Source organism: Xiphophorus couchianus, chromosome 20, assembly GCF_001444195.1.
Source record: "Xiphophorus couchianus chromosome 20, X_couchianus-1.0, whole genome shotgun sequence".
Classification (NCBI taxonomy): domain Eukaryota; kingdom Metazoa; phylum Chordata; class Actinopteri; order Cyprinodontiformes; family Poeciliidae; genus Xiphophorus; species Xiphophorus couchianus.
Genome location: NC_040247.1, coordinates 8,359,784 through 8,379,885, shown reverse-complemented (window position 1 = coordinate 8,379,885; position 20,102 = coordinate 8,359,784). Strand labels below are relative to the sequence as shown.

The window sequence follows — 20,102 nt, the reverse complement described above, 5'->3', positions numbered from 1 at the left end:
TGATGTGTTGCATTGACATTGACCCGTTCTACTGCAACCTGTATGTAAGCGAGTGACTAACGGATAAAAACAGAACATTACTCGTGTGCAACATTTTTTGAAGACTTTTTATCGTCAGCTTTCTCTAACAGGAACCTTGCTTTCTGATCAAGCTCACATCGTTAGATTTTCGGTGTTCCAGTTAGTGTTGGTGTGGACGGAGGTCTACAGAGCTTTAGCTGAAGTCAGTCTACCGACCCGATGCTTTCCCCGGGGAGGGCCATCTCCTCCCGGCTGCTGCGGCCGGCCTCGTGGCTTCCTTTTCGTCTGTGTCCTGAACGGACAGCCGTTAGCTCCGTGCAAAAAGGTAACAACAACCAGGAGCAATCTAACCTACCTGTTTAAATTAAAGTAGCTAGCATTAAGCTAATCCCAAAGTGACGCAGTTTATTAGGGGGCACAGGAAACCATATAATACCTGTGATCTAATTAAATGTCATTTCACTGAGTCAGAAAAATCACACAGCTATTCGATTTCATTGCTGTATATAAATGAGTCTGAAAGGCCAACTTATAAAAAGAATTGTGTTTATGGGCATTAGTTTTCATAACACTAATGCTTTTAAGTAGTTATGATATGGTGTCTCTTGTATCGTACTTCCATACACGTTTGGTTTACAACTAGAGTATATTTTATATTGCACATATTGACCAAGTCAATCTAATAATAATTATTATCTTTTGTATAAAATTCAATTAGTGCATTAGTTGGTTTGTTGACTTAAAAACTTATTTTCCCAATTGAAAGAAATGTATGTTAACTATTATACTGCTAACGTGTAGTTTTTATTTCTGAAGATAAGTACAATTTAAAGCAACAAAAAATGGCACTTTGTATTCCCTAATTTTATAAAGATAGTTGATGAATAAATCAATGACATAGCCAGGCAGGATTCCAGGCTAAGCACTCCAGCTGATTCTTCCATCAGTCAAACTACCATTGTTGTTTTCAGAGTATCTTTATATTTTGAAATATCTGACAATTACCTGATTTTGGGTCAATCATTTAATCAGCTTGGATAGATCAGAAAATATGACAAATAGCTATACTGCATTCAGTAAGAACCTGTTGAAATTATCTTGAACTTGTATAATATCCTGATTGTCTTGGACTTTTTTATAGTGAGTTTAAAATGTGTGAATTGTGTTTTTCACTGTAGAGCTGATCAAGAAACATGAACTGGAGAAAGATGAGCTGCGGCCCCTCTACATGGACTTCCAGGCTACTACTCCTATGGTAACTGTTTCCTGTCAATTATTCAACAAGTTATGATGAGTTGTTTTGCCTTGTATTTGCATTTATAATTTAGTTCTGTATTTTGAAGCTCAATAGTCATGACTTCTGTTCATGTGGCAACAGCTTCAAAGTGCTAATGAGCAAAGAAGCTCTTAAAAAAAATCAGCTTCTCCAGCTAACATATCCCGGTAAGGTTTTCTTTGTGTGACCTTAACTTCCTAAACTTCTTCTTTGTAGTTGATTTATCTGATCATGTGGAAATCCTGTCCATCTTTACTAGGAACAAATTCACAGTTTTATCATTTGAAAGAGACTTGTGTTTCTATTAAAACCTCTCATTAAGATCATTTTTGAAGCAGGCTCAGCACACCATGCAGCTTCCTAAACTAATGGATTATGTGTGTGTTTAACAAGTTATTTTTGGTATATTTAGGATCCTCGAGTCCTGGACGCCATGTTGCCATTCCAGGTGAATTACTATGGAAACCCTCACTCTAGGACACATGCCTATGGTTGGGAGAGCGAGACTGCCATGGAGACTGCCAGGAAGGTATAAAGACTCTCACTCAGGGAGAAAGTAGGAAACAACTTGTAGTATGCAAATACTTCGATAAGAGCTCCCCTACCTTCTACAACAGAAAATTAATTTGGGGTACAACTTTGTACTTTTGTGACTATTCTTGTGCCCCTATCAAAATCTGCCACTGGATGGGCTGCAGGTCTGCTTGACATCTCTAAATGGTTTACTTTTAGCAAACCCTTTCTGCTAAATGCAGATTTTCCCTCTGTTGCTTTAGTATTATATCATGTTGTCATGTGAATAAATTGGAATACATTTATGCAGTCATTGGGAAAGCTGAGGAAACTCAGGACCATGTTGTGGAAAGTGGTACAAAAATATTGAAAATAGCCACTGACTTTGTGTGTTTTTCCATGAGCAGCAGGTGGCCGATCTTATTGGAGCCGATCCCAGAGAAATCATCTTCACCAGTGGAGCCACAGAGTCCAACAACATGGCCATCAAGGTCCAGTCTTTTTACTTTATTATTTTTACACACACAGACAACCTGAACTCACTTCTGACATGTAGTTTTGTTTTATAGTAAGGAAAAATAATTTTAAAAATTTTTATAACAAAATAATTGCTGCACACATATTAGCATGTACTCTGTTGTGTTCTCTTATGGTTGCAAAATGCTTGAATAGTATGGAAATAATTGATTAATAAGTCAAACTTAAAAATGATGAGATAAAATTAAAGCACACCAAAACCAAGCAAAAATAAAAAAAACATTTTACAAATTAAAATGCAAATTTTAATTAAATTAAATTTTACAAATTAAGACACGGCACCTCACTCGGTGTTGATCTTTTGTATTCCTCCCTGAAGGGCGTGGCCAGGTTCTACCAGGCCAAGAAGCGACATGTGATCACAACACAGACTGAACATAAATGTGTTCTGGACTCCTGTCGGATCTTGGAGGCTGAAGGATTTGAGGTCACCTACCTGCCTGTCCAGAATAATGGACTTCTGGACCTGCAGGTACACCACAACAGTGTTCACACTGACAATGTCTACAGTGGCTCTCAAATGTGCATACCCATGTTAAATGTCAAGGTTTAGTGTTGGTAAAATGTGAGTCTTTGAGAAGACTTTTTACATATTATATGAAATATATCCATGTGCAATTGAACTGAAAGGAAAAAATAGTCCAAAATAGATAAAAGGAAAAGACTAAAACTTCCCAGGTGGACCCTGAAGAAGAGTCTAGGAATTTCCAACTGCTTTTTTACAAATAACAGCACATACAAATGACAACACATACTCAGGGCAGGGAGAAAGTAGGAAACAACTTTGTGTTTGAAGTTATCTATGTTTTTTTCTTATGTACTAGCCAGCTTTGGTCCAATAAAAATAATGACATCTCGAGAGAAAAATTAGAAAAACTTTAGAACTAAATCTGACCATTTTTGTCAAAAACTAAAGACAGTAAATGTTATCACACTCTGATAGATCTGAAGAATCTTTAGAAGTCAAGAGGTAAGATGCTGTCAGGCTGCTCCAATAAAGACTGAATGCTAAAAATCAATCAGAAGCAATTTCAAAGGTTTACAAACTTATACAAAGGTAAATTAACCTTTTTTTTAGTTTTCTAACAGATCTCTTTGCTTTAGTTAACTTTTATATCACATTCATGTCACAGTATAAGTTTAAAAAGTGTTTAAATGATTTCTCATAGTGTCATGTTTTTACATCACTAGAATTTCTCTTGGTAACAGAGCGTTTGTAGAATTTTGATAGAGACTGTAGAACTAACTATAAAACCTGTGTGTGTCATTGCAGTTACTGGAGGCCTCCATCCGTCCGGAAACCTCACTGGTGTCCGTGATGACCGTCAACAATGAAATTGGAGTCAAGCAGCCCATCAAGGAAATCGGTAGATGTGGCAGCATATAATAAATGCTTGTTACCACAAAGTAAATCAGCTAACTGTCGTTGCTTGGCAAATGTTATTGGTCTGATCAAGGTTTACTCTTCATCCTGTTTTCAGGTCAGATTTGCCGATCCAAGGGAGTCTTCTTGCACACTGATGCTGCGCAGGCTGTTGGAAAGATTCCTATCAGTGTCTCTGACTGGAAGGTCGATTTGATGTCAATTAGTGGTCACAAGATCTACGGACCCAAAGGTTAGCATAATTAGCATTAGTTGGTTAAGATAATAATGTAAACAACCTGCTTCCATTTCATACCTGTAACAAACCCTTTTGTACCCATATACTTAAACCAAATACAAGTAAAGTATTTGTTTACTTCTCTTGTTCATTATGGGTTTTGATGAATTATGAGAGAGTAAATTGGTAACGTGCGTGTTTGTTTGCAGGTGTGGGCGCTTTGTATGTGCAACGCCGACCTCGAGTTCGTTTGGAGCCGCTGCAGAATGGGGGCGGCCAAGAGAGAGGTCTTCGCTCTGGGACGGTGCCCACTCCGCTGGCCGTCGGACTGGGAGCCGCCTGCAGCATATCTCAGAAGGAGATGGAGGTAAAATCAGGAAGAAAAACTGAGTGTTCAGACCTGATGATTACCTAATATTTGCTTATGTGTTTAGTATGATCATCAAAGAGTGTCCATGCTAGCTAACCGTCTGGTCCAGAAAATCATGTCTGAGATTCCTGACGTTGTCATGAATGGAGACCCAGAACAGCGCTACCCTGGTAATTTTTTTGCTACCCTCACTCTTCCCTTCTTTAATTCTTGTTATCTAGTTAGTCTTTTTTTCTAAACTTAAAACCAACTTTAAAGTTTTGCTCTTAAATTCGACCTAAAAGCCTCCGTTCAGAAAGTTTGAAAGAGGAGCATAAAAGACAGTTTTGAACTTAGAGCTTGTTTACTAAAAAAACTGAATGTGTGTGTTTACAGGATGCATTAATCTTTCATTTGCCTATGTGGAAGGAGAAAGTCTGTTGATGGCGCTGAAGGATGTTGCTTTGTCATCTGGAAGGTCAGACTGCACAAATATGAGTTTAAAACTGTATAATGTTGTTACTTTTTTAAAAGAGAATAGTGTTTGTGTGATTGCAGTGCATGTACATCAGCTTCTCTGGAGCCATCATACGTTCTCAGAGCCATTGGAGCAGATGAAGATCTTGCTCACTCTTCCATCAGGTATAAATACTAGACAAAGGAGATCTCCTTTTTTTTTGGTTATGGGACCTCTATATTTTAATTTCATTTGGGTTATTTATCTAGTGTCAATTCACCAAAAATCTATTAAGAGTCCTGATAAAAACCAGTCCTGTTTTTTATCAGATCCTGGTGTATAGAATCATTTATTATAGTCCAGTCATATAAACAGACCCAGACTTATAACTGTAGATGATAAGATTGGATTGGAATGAATTAATTCTGTATATTTACAGATAAATTGCACTGGTTAATCTTGTGAGAAGTCTTGGAATGAAACTGTGTTCATAAGATCAAATAGAATCCCTTTGCTGCAGGTTTGGTATCGGCAGGTTCACCACAGAACAAGAAGTCGATTACACAGCGGAGAAATGCATCCAGCACGTCCGCAGACTCAGAGAGATGAGGTGACCAACTCTTACTTTTCATCTGATTATTTCTTATTGTTGACTGTAACATATTTTTAAATAATTCTGGCTTTCCTAACCTTCCTCCGTCTCCTCTCTTTTCAGTCCTCTCTGGGAGATGGTTCAGGAAGGCATTGACCTGAAGAGCATCAAGTGGACGCAGCACTAGACCCCACCCACTGCTTGCCGATAACGATTACGGTTCCTAAGAAATTCTTGGGATGGTCCAGCTATTTTATCCTCTAAGCAAACACGCACAAACTTCCTGTCCAACTTGAAGTCTGTTTGTAACTGTAGCTCTTTGTTTTTGTACAAGTTCCTCAAGTTGGTCTCTTAGGAGACATTAAGCAACAACACTGCTGTGTCTGATAGTTGTATTCTACAAGGAGGCTTCCACAAAATGTGCAACTTTATATGATCTGAGATACAGCTTGAAAGCTGAGTAAGCTGAATCCTACAAATCATGATAAGGGATAGAACAATAGAGTACAATGGACAGAATATGTAGTTTGTGCCATTTTTGAGTAAGATGCAAGGAGAGGAAAAATCTATTACGTCATTTAAAATGAATAGAAGCAAAAGGAAAAACTGGCATATTATGCCAGCTGTTCTTATTTATTTTAATGTACTACAGTGAACATGCATCTACTACCGTTTTATATATAGATGCAGTCATGCTGCTTCAGTATGTATCAGTTAAAATTTTTTGATATAATATTGATGTAATATTAAAAAAACATCTGCCTTCAACTATGAGCAGTTTCACTGACCCTGTGGATGAAACGCATGCCCACCACATGACGCTGCCTCCTGTCAAGGTGAAGCGTTAATTAGGCTGCCCTTGATCAAATCGAAAAGGGATGAAAAGAAATGAATTTTTGTAAATGTTGATTTCAGTTACATCTGAAAGCAGGTATTTGTATGGGAGTGTTTGCACTCTTTAATTTAACTTTTTTTGTTTTTGATAAAGTAAGTGTTACATGAAAATGGCATATGAATAGAATAGAATTCAACTTTATTGTCATTGCACTGTCACGGTCCACTTCATGGGCAAAAAACATACAGTGTGAATCTAAACACAAGTGTCAGTTTGTCTCATCTCTTTTCTATGATCCATCTGAAGGATTATTCAGTTTTCCCATCAAATAAGCAAGTTGAACCTTCATCATTGGTTGTCATTTAAAATATCCACTTCATTAGTTAATGTGGAACATTCTTAAGACTGTAATTCTTAATAAATCAACAACTGTGATGAAATAACTTCCAAACAGAAATTTGACAAACATCCATATGAGATGATTAAAGAAATCCAGAAAATTGTTTTCCAAATCAACGTTAGGAAAGCAAATGTAAACATCTCTTTAAGAGATGTATTTTATTCCCAGGCTCCTCCAGCTGTTGTATTTCATTACTCCACAGTTTCTGTTGCTACACAGTGCTTGCTAGTACCCAATAAAATCACTGCTTTATGTTTATGCAATCAAGACTTTTACCAATTTGTGTTTTCTTTTATGCTATTTACACAGGAGGTCATATCACTCGTTCATGTTTAACTCTGTTAAAGAGTTAAAGGCTAATTCGAAAGGTCCAACCAGCTCAACTTTTAGCACCAGTACTTCACTTCCACCTGGCTGGTGTTTGAGTTGAAGTGGAACTGCAAAATATGCCAAAAAATGAGTATATTGTCAACGGCGCACTTGTTTAATAGCTTTAAAACCAAATGACCGATCAAATGACAACATTGAATATTTTAACACATACACTGTAGGTTAATGCACAGTTTATGATTAAAGGATTCAAAAGAAAAAAAATCAGCTTGTTAAAGAAGATGAAAAAACATTTTTTTTCAGTAAAAAATAAGTTTTTTATTGAAAAAAACTCAAGAAAGGGAAAACATCCATTGCTGTATTCACATTCTCCTATCTTTACCTATCCTTTTCTTTATCTGAAATAATTAAATATTTCACTTTCTAACACCATGCTGAGATACATGTTCACATTCCATATCATGCTCCAATATATCCACTATCTTTAGGGTGTTTTCTCAGGTTTTTTGTGTGATGAGATCAACATAAGGTAAAGGCAAAGTGCAAGGACATTTTTTAAAAGAATTGCAAATCTTCTTCATTGTCTCTACCAGTCTAGAGAATTAAATGTTTATCCATTCTTCTTTGTAAAACAGTTCAAGCTCAGTGACCTTGGGTGGAGATTATTTGTGAAAAATCAATATTTATATTTAGATGTATTCTCTATTGGTTTGGGTGTAGGCTTTGACTAGACCACTCTAACACTGTATTTCTGGCTCCTGTTTGTAGCTGAACCTTTGCTTCAGTCTCAAGTCCCAGTCTTTCCCCCAAAATTCAGACAAGCTTCACTCTCCTTGCAGAGAGCATATTTTTTATGTTCTATACAAAAAAAATAACATGCATTGAAATTTAAAACAGTTAAAGGAGTCTGAATACATACAATCTGGATTAAAGTGCAGTGAAATGCCTGTAAATTAAACAGTTTTACTGATGAATTGTACTATTTTCTGACACAAATTAATATTTTAGTTAATTGGCATGGTTTTAAATTTTTCAATAAATTAGAATTTATTTATTGGACGAAGTGAGTTTGCCTTAATATCAATATCTATAATCTAAATATTATAAATGAAATCCTTATGAACCACACTCCACTTATGGTGGCAGTAATGCCTACCCGATGTTTTTTTCTTCTTTTTTCTTGCCAGCCGCCAATAAAAATTAAGAAGAGTTTGCTTTAACCAGATTCAACCGGCAGGGGGCGGAGGCTGCACACTCTCGCGTCATTATTGCTTTTATCGCGGTGTTTGCGCCGACATTTCGTGCAGAACCACCCTGCAGAGAGAAGAAAAGACTCCCGTGTATGACTTAAACGTCAGTGTGTAAATTGACAAAATTCCTCGGTAAGAATCCACATTCGACAGGCCGCTTAATGACACTGTCCAGGCGGCTCGGAAAGCCCGCGTACTGCTCGGTTTTCAGCTCTAAAACACTCATTAACAGGTTTCACAAGCAGCTATAGCTGCTAATGGGAGGTTAGCCTCAATGGATGCTAATACAAATGAAACACGCTGGTTGGAATTAGTCGATAACGAGTTTTAGAAAATGTGTGCAGAGGATATGTGTCAAAGCTTTGATCAGTTTATACAGCATTGACTAAATATTTAGCATGGTTTTGCTCGAAATCTCGTATTTTTTGGTTGCCATTTACCGTTAGCTAGCTAGCCGAAATTCATTATTTTCTTCACGGTACAGCTCACAATGAGGTTAGCTGATTAACGTTTGATTCATTGTGTTTACAGCTGCATACAGGAAGCTGTAAACGCAAGCAAAATATTTTAAAAGTATTTTATTCCAAAGTACTTTCATTCAAGAATCCAGTTTGATTAAAATAAAAGTAAACTGGAGCAATGATACTGCGACAGACTGGCGACCTGTCCAGTTTGTACCCCGCCTCTCGCCCGGAACGTTAGCTGGAGATGGGCACCAACCCCTCCCGATCCCTCTAAGGGACAAGGGTGTACAGAAAATGGATGGAGCAATGATAATGGCATGTCTTGACTTAATTCATTACTTGAACTCAGACCAATTCTCTCAAGTAATTTATTTCATGTCGTATATGTACATGTAGATTATATAGGGGTTGTGGCAACATTTTCGAAACAAATTAGCATAGGGCTTCTAAACTAAGACTGTGTGTGTAGCCGAAGTCATTGTTTTAAAAGCTTGAATTCTGGGATAATGTATGTTCCCCCATTTCCATTGAGTTCTGTGAAAACGTGAGATCCTAAATCGCAGTTTAATAGATACTGGTTTATTTCTCTCTATTTACAAGATTTATCTGTTTGCCCTGAAAGTGCATATATTGCTTCTCATTAATATAGTTTTTTTCTAAAGCAGGACAAGTGCTCAATGCAGTGCAAAAAATACAGTTTGTTATTTTACAGTAAAATAACACATTTGCCACACATGCATTTTGAGTATGATGATACTTTAGCTGAAGAAAGTGGCCCTTGTGGTTCTGCATTCTTTTTGCTCATTTGTGGTGTGTTTGATGATTAATGTTTACTTGAAAGTACTCTTGTTGGAGAACATAATGCAGGTTCTGAATGGCTTTATATCTTGTATGCATGATTTCAGTTTTGTTTGTAAAGGGACTGAATTACTGAAGATTATTAAATATAACAATTATTTTTATGAAATCCTGTTCAGAATGTGGATGCCAGTGGAGCTTTGTACGAGCAGAGTCAGAAATGATCAGTGACTGCAATAATAGCAAGAGGTTGGAAAAGGCATGTTGATTTGACCTCAGATTTTTTTTGATGCTGTCTTATTGTTTTGTCAGAGATTTGGTCTTCTCCATGTTGCGTTGGCATGTCCCTCCTAATGATTTAGTTACTTTAAAAAACATGGGGAGTATTGTTTGTTTTGTTCTCTGATTCTGAATTTGCTGTTTAAAAATAAAAATCTGCATTTTTTTCTTCTTTTTGCAGGAAGTGGTTTTCTGAATCTTTCCAGCTTCATTTTGCATCGCTATTCCTTGAGTATCCAGGGTTGGTTGGATGGTTTCTTCTCCTGGTTTCTACTGTACTCTGGTCTTATTTCTCCTCTTTATGCTGCCTGTTTAGGTACATTGACACCAATGTGAGAGGATCATTGCAACTTCAATGAAGATTACTTTTCAAAGCATTCAAAGAATTGTTCTTCACCTCTGTTGTCTTTTGTGTAATCTGCAGTGTAGCACTTGGTTCTCTGGGGATGATGATGTTGAGCATCATGTTGTGTAGTACACTGCAGGCATGAAGCCATTTTGTATTTTCAACAATTTTAGCTTTGCTTGAGTTACGGAGGGCAGTTGCCCCTCAATCTTGAATGGCAATGCAGAGGATCTTACAAGTGGCAAGTTTACTCCATCTTCTGTTGCTCTGCGTGTTTTATTGGTCTTAGCTGCCATATTGCTCTGCTCTTTTCCACTATTTTTCTGTTCATCAGCTGCTATCTTTTGTTCTTTGCTGATAATCAGTTGTGAACGTTGCTGTGGTTTATATGATGCTTATGTTGCTCTGGTTGGCATGATGCTAATGCTGCTCTCAATAAATGTTCCTAAGATTTCTTTTTAAAAATTAACGATAATGCTTCTGTTGTCTACAGAGTTTCTCCTGCTGTCATAATATTAATGTTTGGTTGATATCATAATGTTTGCTGATTAAGATGGTCATTCTGATGTGTTGTACAAGGAGGAGCTAAAGTGCTGTTTGCTGACTCAGATGTATGAAGATGCATATCTGTCATATCTGTAAGATTTTGCTGAGTGCCTGACTGTGAGATAACTCCAGGGGATTTTTTGGTGTTGAGATCTGGTTTCATCAGAACTTTGCTGAGTCCTATGGATTTCTGGGGTAACTTTGTCTGTTGCTGTGATTATTTCATCCTTTACAAGTGTTTTAGTTCTTCCAGGTTGGGAGGCTTGTGTCATTAGTTGATTCTCAAAGTTCAGTTTTGATAAATCTTAGTATGTTTGTTCAGTTAAAATGTTTAGGCAATCATACATTAATATGGTATTTTTCACATTTTGAGTCTGATACAGAGTTAGCTGTTGACACTGATTAAATTATAAAATACATTTTGCAAGTTACAGAAACACACCTTTCACTTTTTTGCCCTTCATGTCATTTTGCTGTATGAACAATGTTTTGAACAGGAATGTTTGTTTCTCTGACCCTTTCACCAGGTTTCAGTGTCCTGCAGAAATCCTGTAACTCAGTGAAAGTATACACACTGCTTAGTTGCATTGGTGAGTTTGAACTGCATGAGATTTATTTTTGCACCACATTTGACTAGTTTGAGCAAACAAAGCCGATTTCTCTGCATTCCAAGGTAAACCCCCCCCCCCCCCCAAAAAACTTTCTCTTAAGAAGAAACAGTTAAGAGTTATTTTTTTAACTGAAGTCAGTAGTAGGGTTCAGAAACATCAAAAATGTTTAAAACTTTGATAAACCAATTTATCTTAGCTTGCTTTGCTGTATGAACTCTAATTATCAGCAATAAAAATAGATTTTTAGCACACTTTTCTTGAGTTCAGTTAGTCATTATTTATCAGAAGCAGAGGTAGCATCACACCATGTCTGTAAGAGGAGTTAATTTAAAAAACATACTATTTAAAAAAAGATACAGACAATATTATGTAGTTGATCTTTTAAGATGTCTTGAATGTTATATTGATAATCAGTTCTGCTAGAATGACTATTAAGCTACGCCTTCCTGGTATCTGTTGAATTTGGCTCAAGACTGTCTTCCACCTTTTGCTAGTTAAACTAAAAGTTTTCCAAGGTGGTTACAAATTGGTATCTTTTGGCAGAGGGCTGTTTCTCCTACCCAAAAAGGTTAAGTACCAAATCAAACAGCAAAAAAAGAAATGTTGAGCAAAATGCACAATAGGAGCTGTCTGTTGTAGCACTCTGACTGAACAGCCAATATGAATGCATACAGAGTACATTGTTCTTTTAAATTTGCTTTTGTGCTTCTGACTTAATTTCGGAACATCTCATTGATACTGTAAATGGTTAACTTGGAATCTTGCAGTAACATCTTGCACAACAAGTGTGGTTCTCAAAATCTGCTAGTTCATCAATATGAAGATTTTATAGATTGGAAAAAGAATGGACTTTTAAGTTTTGGATTGGTCAATGTTTCATTTTGGTCACTAGCTGATTCTCGGTACATCTCTAGTACAGATGTGTTCTCCTTTTCAGATGACTTAGTTCTCTATACACTGGTTTTGTAGCAGGTTTACAATCTGGAAGCAGCTATCTATTCTGGACTTAAAGGTAGGACTGGGCAATTTGACCTCAAAAATGATATCTCAATGTAATTGGGTTAAATCTCAATATACAGTACAGTATTTGGCCATGATGCCTCTTCTCACCTGAAACAGACACACTTGGTTTTCCAGATGAGCTGGTAGAGAAACATGTGAATGGTACCTTCAGGAGTGTATGCTTCCAGTGGCTTGTATGCAGAAGGGAAAATATTTAGAGCCATTTGAATAGCTCACTTGAAATTAATGTTTTTGAGTTATTGCCCAGCCCCACTCAAGACTTTTTAAAAAAAGTCAAGAACCAACAGTAGGCCAGATTGTTATTTTAATTTATTTTCACAACTGTCCGGTAGACTCAGTTCAGTTGGGGTCCGAAATCACAATACTTGTTACATTTTCATCTGGTGCAGTTCGATTTCACACTGCATTGTGTCAAACGAACCAAACCCTTTGAAAAACCTGTTCCCCCCTCGCCTGTGGTGACGCTGCACAAATAATCACTGAAGGAAACTGCACAAAAACCTCTGAAGAAGATACTGAGCACAACTTCCTTCTTCACCAAATGTAAATAAAAATGTAACGGTGTCAAATTTTAGTGGATGTAGTATTTGTCTTGTCTTTGATAAAAGGTCCCGAGCAATTTCTTCTACTACCCTAGATTTGTGCATTTGTTTTGGTTGTATTTACTCAGAATGCCTTGCACCACAGTGTGCTTCCTGCTTTTGGAGTGGTCTCCAGTCCGCTTGGCAATCGTATTTGAACTGTGCCTGTTCACGTCAACAAAAATGAGATCTACGTTTTTAGGCCAGCCATAGTTCACTCAGAATTCAATGGTGCATTCACCTCCCCCAAAATGAACCAGACTTTCTAAGCAAATGTACTACAGTTTGATTAGAGCTGACCAAACTGGGCTTGTGTCAATGCATCCTAAATGGACTAAGATAAGAAGACTTTTTAAAAAGTGTTTTATGGAGCTGAATGGTTGCTTTACAATGTTGAAAATAAGTTGTTTTTTTTAAAGGTGTCCAAGAAATTGATCCAGCTTCAGTTTAACTTTAGTACTTGAGGTGTAAAAATGTGTGTTTATTAGCAAAGTGTGACTATATCCTTCTGTTAATGAAATTGCGATTAAATGAGAAAATCTTACTTTGAAAGTAAGTTTGTCATTATTCGATGACCCATGAAACTCTTGAGTAAAATAGTACTATAGGTTTTTTCCCCCATTGTCACCAAAAAGTAATCTGTTTATGCCGCATATCACTTTGAGTTACTTTATTTTTGTAGTGTAAGCATCAGAGTAATTTGACATCAGAATTTTAATTTGTATGCTTTAGGTTTTCTAAAACACATTTACTGGATTAAACAGAAGGTACTTATTATCCAAACTGTCTTAAGATGATTTGTATTGTATGAAATGGCTTGTATACCTGTTTCTTAATATCAATTGATCACGGGTATTTGGCCTTTTTGTCTTAGTGTCTAGCCCCTGAACAATTCTAAACATGGCAACATTTTGGACTTTATTTTTAGCTTTTAAATTATTGATTTGATTCAGTTATTTGTTGGCATGAAACTACAGTGTGAAATCAGAGTCTTCTGAATATTGGCTTTTTTGAGTTTCTTTTTTCATGCTCATAGCCTCCATTTGTTTTAAAGAGCAAAAAAAAAATCTAATTTGCTTCTTAATTTGATTGTTTTTTTTTTCTGAATCAAGATTACCAAACTTGCGAGAGGTTGGCCTTTTAGTTTTTTTCATTTTTAAAGATTTTTTCAAAGTGATGCGTTTTTTTTAAAATTCAAAACACCTCTAGTTTCCAATATGAGAGGCCAAAATAACTTTGCAAAGTTTGAAAAAAAAAAAAAAAATGGTTTCTACATTATCAAAAATTTAATGTTACTTGCCTGCATAGTTTGAAGTCTGAAACATTTAGAAACTTCTCTGCTTCCCTCTGTTTTTCATCTGATGGTAGTATTGCTTTCTCCCCAGGTTGTAGGGCTGTTGTTAAACAGTCAATATGGCTGTAGTCATCAGGCTGCAGGGTCTGCCCATAGTGGCTGGGACCATGGACATCAGACACTTCTTCTCCGGCCTAACCATTCCTGATGGGGGAGTTCACATCGTGGGTGGGGAACATGGTGAAGCCTTCATTGTGTTCGCCACAGATGAGGATGCTCGACTAGGGATGATGCGTACAGGCGGGTCCATTAAAGGCTCTAAAGTGTCACTGTTACTCAGTAGCAAGACAGAAATGCAGAACATGATTGAACTTAGCCGCCGTAGATTTGAAGCTGGAGCAGGGCCAGTAGAGATAACAGCACCCACACCTGGAAATGCAAACCGTCAAGCACCGACAGCCTCCATACCCACGGTGCAAAGTGGGGCAGGAGGGAGATCTAGTAGCCATGGGAATCAGGGTTTTACAAACACCCCAGCTTCAGTGACTGCTGTAAGCTCATCACAAGACCAACCAACTAACAAAGCATCAGCAACCATGGCCAATGTGGTACCAAGCTTCCCCAATAACTATAGTTCAACTCCCACAATTTCCACAGCTCTATCATCACTCAATGCTGGTCCTCCACCCATCTCTGTTCTTGCCAACATGCCCTCCATGCCCCCAATGCCCACGCTGCCCACTATTTCAGTTCCTCCTCCAGTGTCCACCCTTCCGCCCGTTCCTTCTGTTACACCTTTATCCCAAGGTCCCCCAGTGCCACCTATAGCCCACCTTCCTCATATGCCCTCTCTACCTCCCTTCAACCCCTCTTTACCTCCCCCAGCAGGACTAGGCTCAGGTCTGCCTCTTGGAACCCCTAATCCCATGTTGTTCAATCCTCTTTCTCCATTGGCCTCACTTGGCCTTCAAGCTCATATGAAAGCTGCAGCAGTTGTTGCCACTGGAGCAGGGGGATCAAACCCTGATGAATTGTATGTTCTCCTCCAAAATCTCCCATTCTCCTGCTCGGAGATGGAAGTCAGGGACTTCTTTCGAGGTCTTGGAGTAGAAGGGGTTCGCCTACAGAGGGATGGGCAGGGTCGACCAAATGGAAGGGCATTTGTCAAATTCTTCTTGCCCCAGGATAGTTTTGAAGCTTTGAAGCGAGGTGGTGGCATGATGGGCCAAAGATTCATAGACATCAGTCCGGGCTCTGAGCATCAGTGGGCCAGCCTCAGTGACGGCAGGATGAGCCATGTGTCTCATAATATTAGTAAATTACATAATGAGCCCCATGATCATCAGAACCGTCGCATCAATGTTGGTCCTGGAGGCAGAGATCAACGAGAGAGGTCACGATCTCCTCACAGGCAGGAGTTTTGTGTCTATCTGAAAGGTCTGCCTTATGAGGCCAACAAGAGACAAATTAAGGAGTTTTTCAACAATTTGGCTATTGTAGAAGATAGTGTCTTTATTTCTTATGGCCCAAATGGGCGGGCTACAGGGGAGGGCTTCCTTGAATTTAAGTCAGAACAGGACTACAAGACTGGGCTTGGAGCTCACATGCAATACATGGGCTCCCGCTTTATCCAGGTCCATCCAATCAGCCGAAAAGGAATGCTAGAAAAGATTGATGCTATCCGCAAACGTGAAGCAGGACAAGGTGATGGCAAGAACCCAGATGGCATGAAAACACCAAGGAATTGTGTACACATTAGCAACATTCCCTACAACATTTCCAAGAAGGATGTCCGTGCCTTTTTTGATGGTATAGGCATATATGAGGAAACGCTGAAAGTCCTGACAGATAGTAATGGCAATGGTTTGGGGCAGGCCATCCTACAGCTGAGAACTGAGGAGGATGCTCGCAAAACTGAAAGGCTACACCGCCAAAAACTCAATGGCCGTGATGCCTTTGTCCATCTGGTGACCTTTGAACAAATGAAGGAGATTGAGAGAAATCCTCCACCTCAAAACAAGCGAGGTCAACGCAACCAAAGCCATCAGAACCAAAACCAGCACCAGCAGGCACCACCTAATCCCCAGCAGCCCCAGATTAATCCTTTTGCAGCCATGAGTGGTGATGAATTTACCTTTCTTAGAAACACGATGGGCAACCTCAACAGTAACCCTTTTGTTACGCCATTCTCTGCCCCAGGTAACGGGCTTGCAGGTCCTCCTCCCATGCCTCCTTTGGCAGCAGGGTTAGGGGAAGTAAATCTAGGTGTCGCTCCTCCTCTGGTTCCAGGAATACCTGGCACTCCTATCTTGGAGCCACCTGGTTTTCGCCCTGGAGCTACCGGAGGTGCTCCTTTTGGCCAGGATGGGCTTCGAGGCCTAGTACCTTTTGACAATGCCAATAGAAAGGGAGGTGGAGGAGGACAGAACCGGGGTGGAGGGCCTAACACCACCACCAATAACCAGGGACTTCCAAGTGGTGGAGCAGCAGGTGGACAGCAAGTGTTTACTCCTGGGAACGAAGCCCTCCGGAACCCTTCAGCCCCTGGAGGATCCAACAACCCCAACAATCAGCGTAGTGCTGCTGGTCCAACAATCGTAAAGCTTCAGAACATGCCATTCACTGTAACTGTGGATGAGATAATGGACTTTTTCTATGGTTACCAGGTAGTACCAGGCTCAGTCTGCTTACAGTTCAATGATAAAGGCATGCCAAATGGTGAAGCAATGGTGGCTTTCCAGAGCCAAGATGAGGCTACTGCTGCAGTAATGGAACTTAATGACAGGCCTATTGGAGCACGTAAAGTTAAAATAAACCTGGTTTAAATATTATTAATAAATGACTGTAAATAAGATTTTACATTCGTCTGGATCAACAACTCTGACTAAACCACAACCATGATTGATTCTGAAGTAAGCCAATTGTCAAGAACCTTGTTGAGACCTTCAGCTCAGTGACTGTCATTATCAAAACTCCTCCTTTGTGTAGATACCTACAGGTAAGCCCTGCCATTTGCAGGCTGTCCATAAAGGACTGTAATCCATATATTTTTTTGGTTATTTTTCTGCATTTGCTCCACTGACTTTGCTTCTACAAACCCGCAATGGTTGCGAATATGATGGTTATAATGATGTTGGCAGGATTTTGGTCCTTCCATATTATTTTCACTGAGAGTGTAGCTTTTTTTTTCTCGTCATGTTGTCTACAGTCATCTGTCTTTCTTTGCTATGATAACCTTATTGTAAAGTGTCAAACATTGTTGCTGTATGTGCTTAATGCTCTGCTGCTGTGGTTTGAAATATACATGCTCTGTTGCTTGGTAAGATGAACAACCACAGTATGATGCTGTGATAAAATGTTTGTTTTTTTGATATGGTAAAAAATTTACATGCACTGTCGCTGCATTCAAATCTTTACATCCTATGTTGCTTTGTTGAAATCTGCCGCTGCGTTGAACTCATAATCATGTTTAAATTTTGAAATTATGAGAAGCTTTTTTGCTGCGATCAAATGTCTGATCTGTTGCAATGGTGATTATGCTTACATCCCCTATTGTTTATTAAAATAATGCTGATTAAAACTGATGCATTGGTCAGTGTTACCACATAGAGGATGTGGGATGGCAAGACAGTGGAGTTGTGTTTTTCTTTTTTAACAGAGCTGCTAATTTTTTTTCTGTCACATTTATGATGATGCATTTTTTGAATTATGCTTCCCTGAATACCCCCAATCCCATTTTTGCAGAAAATGTTTTGTAGGTGTTTGGACTGTAGAGTGCTGAGATGAAGTCTGTAGTGTTTTTAGTTTCTTAGAATTATGTTGCTTGTAAGTTCTATCATGATTCTGATGTTTCCACCTTAAAGCTCCTATTTGTTTCTGATATTGCTGTGAACAAATTTGTATGATCGTATTACCATACCTGATGTGGAGTCTCCTTTGCTTTGGCTAATAAATGGACATTCTTCACCTGCATTGATCTCTTCCAACTGTCTGCTCTTCACTTTCTGATTATGGGAACTTGATTTAGCTTCTACTTGTCTGTCTTGAAATACTTAACACAATTCAATATTTTTACCATTTTAAGTCTTTGTTTTTATAGCTTAGTATTGTGTTCCTCCATTCAAAATACTTGCACCTCCTACCCTGGATGTAAACCTTGATTCAGTAAGCTTATCCAATAGATGCTTCTTGTCCTTTGGCTTTACTTTTCACCTGTTGCTTTAAATACTTCACAGCTATACTGCATTATAGTTGACATCTGAAAGTATAGAAAGTTAAATAGCACAGTTTATATCTGTGCAATTGAAGGAGTACTATACTAAACCTTACATTTGTTGGACACTTCATTAGGTTCCCCTGCACTAGTTTGCAATGAGTTCGTCCTTAAGGTCATGGATTCAGCATCGTCTTTGTTCTTTTTGGCTGCACATCCATAGCACAAATCTGCTGTTCACCACATTCCAACAGGTGGTGTATTGCTTCAAAATCTGTTGACAATGGGGGCCATTGGTATAGAGCAGGGGTGCATAACATAAACTTGTGGGCCATATCCTGCATACTTTAAATGTGTTCCTGCTCCAGCACAGCTCAAATGCTTGGACTGCCCTTTTAGTATGTCCTCAGGTTCTGCAGAAGCCTGGTAATGGACCTACGTTTCATACAGGTATGTTGAATCAGGCAGAGATCTAAAATGCGAGAAATCACCGCTAAAGGACAAACTAAATACCACTGGCATATAGGGCTGAAGATTAATTGAGTTTATTGTGATTAATCAATTATTGCTATAATTGTCAGTTTACTAATCGAATAATTAAGATACAGCCTCTAAAACATCCCATTTGCTGAAAGAACAGCACCTTCATAACAGTAAGCCAAAATAGTACAAAAATATATACATTTAAGATTAAACACCTTTGTCTTTAAATATTTTACCCAGAACTTCTGAAATGGCATAGTTTTAGCTTTACCATTTTGTAAAACAAACAAAAAAATAGCCCAACATTGTAATAAGTAGAAAGGGCTGAGCTTTTCACATGTTGGAATTTTCTTAGATACTGTTGCACACCTTGCCACAATTTATCAAGTGTATGCAAATGGATTTATATATTGCATGTTGGGCAAAAAGTTGTTCTCATGTTAAAGAGAAATTTATTTATTTTCATTTTTCTTATGCACTAATAGTGCATAAGTGCAATAGTGCATTTTCTAATAGTGCATTAAATAAACTTAAGCTATGAAAATTCTGCAGAATGTACAATTTTTTATCCAGTTAATCTATAAATATAAAAATAGCCAATAGAATAACTGATTACTGGTTGTTGGCTGCACATAGGCTGTTTTTTCCCCCCTGCGTTTGTGTTAGTTGTGATTTTCTTGCTGTTAATAAAAACATTATTTAAAATGAGATTACATCAAACCAAAATAAAATGTTTTATAGCACAGAAAAGTGGGTTTAATGGAAAACATGCTTAACACCAGCAGTATGTAACATTTACAAAACATATTTACTTTAATACTATCAAGATATTGTGATGGTATGGTGTGAGACAGATGATCTGTAAAAAAATAAATGGAGCTCCTCCCAGTGCTACTATATTACCAGCGCCGTCGGTATGCGCTGCTAAATGTGCTAATGCTGTTCTAGCCAGGAAAACTGGTTAACTGCTGTGATCAGTGGCCTTGCTAACTAACTCTGGCATTTGTGGCAAACTCCATTGTGGTGAACCAGCTGTTGTATAATAAAAAGGGAAAAGCTGTGAACAGCATGTTCATCAGGATGATTGACAGTGCTAAGACCTTCCTCTTGGCTGTGATTGGTTGTTTCTGACGACCAATCAGAAACAACCAGAAAGTATTTGTAAAAACATTTTTTTTTACAAAAGTTACATACTGCAGTTGTAAAAGCTATGTGAATCCCAGTAGAAGCATTACTGGAAATAGTTTGGTCTGGAGAAGACTCAAGGAGTGTTGAACCTTTAAAAAGATACAAGAGCCATGTC

At 38.2% G+C, this 20,102-nt stretch overlaps 2 protein-coding genes across 3 annotated transcripts; both read left to right on the top strand.

Moving 5' to 3' along the window:
* Nucleotides 1–6,114, top strand: nfs1 (NFS1 cysteine desulfurase). Its single transcript, XM_028003701.1, has 13 exons — nt 1–346; nt 1,200–1,276; nt 1,710–1,826; nt 2,218–2,301; nt 2,667–2,819; nt 3,621–3,714; nt 3,829–3,963; nt 4,158–4,315; nt 4,383–4,488; nt 4,694–4,775; nt 4,856–4,939; nt 5,275–5,364; nt 5,470–6,114. The coding sequence occupies exons 1-13, from the start codon at nt 241–243 to the stop codon at nt 5,531–5,533; spliced, it is 1,350 nt and encodes a 449-aa protein (XP_027859502.1). The 5' UTR covers nt 1–240; the 3' UTR covers nt 5,534–6,114.
* A 2,028-nt stretch (nt 6,115–8,142) lies between these two features.
* Nucleotides 8,143–18,079, top strand: rbm12 (RNA binding motif protein 12). Of its 2 annotated transcripts, XM_028001871.1 has the most exons (3): nt 8,143–8,293; nt 11,122–11,184; nt 14,195–18,079. In XM_028001871.1, exon 3 carries the CDS (start codon nt 14,223–14,225, stop codon nt 16,926–16,928), a length of 2,706 nt encoding a protein of 901 aa, XP_027857672.1. In that variant the 5' UTR covers nt 8,143–8,293; nt 11,122–11,184; nt 14,195–14,222; the 3' UTR covers nt 16,929–18,079. The 2 variants fall into 2 exon arrangements, with proteins under 2 accessions (XP_027857672.1, XP_027857674.1); XM_028001873.1 differs by lacking the exon at nt 11,122–11,184 and having other exon boundaries at nt 8,177–8,293.
* The last annotated feature ends 2,023 nt before the right edge of the window (nt 18,080–20,102 follow it).

What these genes read in the sequence shown, in the direction of transcription:
- nfs1 (XM_028003701.1), top strand. Translation starts at nt 241, where the DNA reads ATGCTTTCCCCGGGGAGGGCCATCTCCTCCCGGCTGCTGCGGCCGGCC. An exon ending in CCAACAACATGGCCATCAAG is followed by an intron (nt 2,302 to 2,666) that starts GTCCAGTCTTTT and finishes TCCTCCCTGAAG; the next exon opens with GGCGTGGCCAGGTTCTACCA. An exon ending in GCAGCCCATCAAGGAAATCG is followed by an intron (nt 3,715 to 3,828) that starts GTAGATGTGGCA and finishes TCCTGTTTTCAG; the next exon opens with GTCAGATTTGCCGATCCAAG.
- rbm12 (XM_028001871.1), top strand. Translation starts at nt 14,223, where the DNA reads ATGGCTGTAGTCATCAGGCTGCAGGGTCTGCCCATAGTGGCTGGGACC.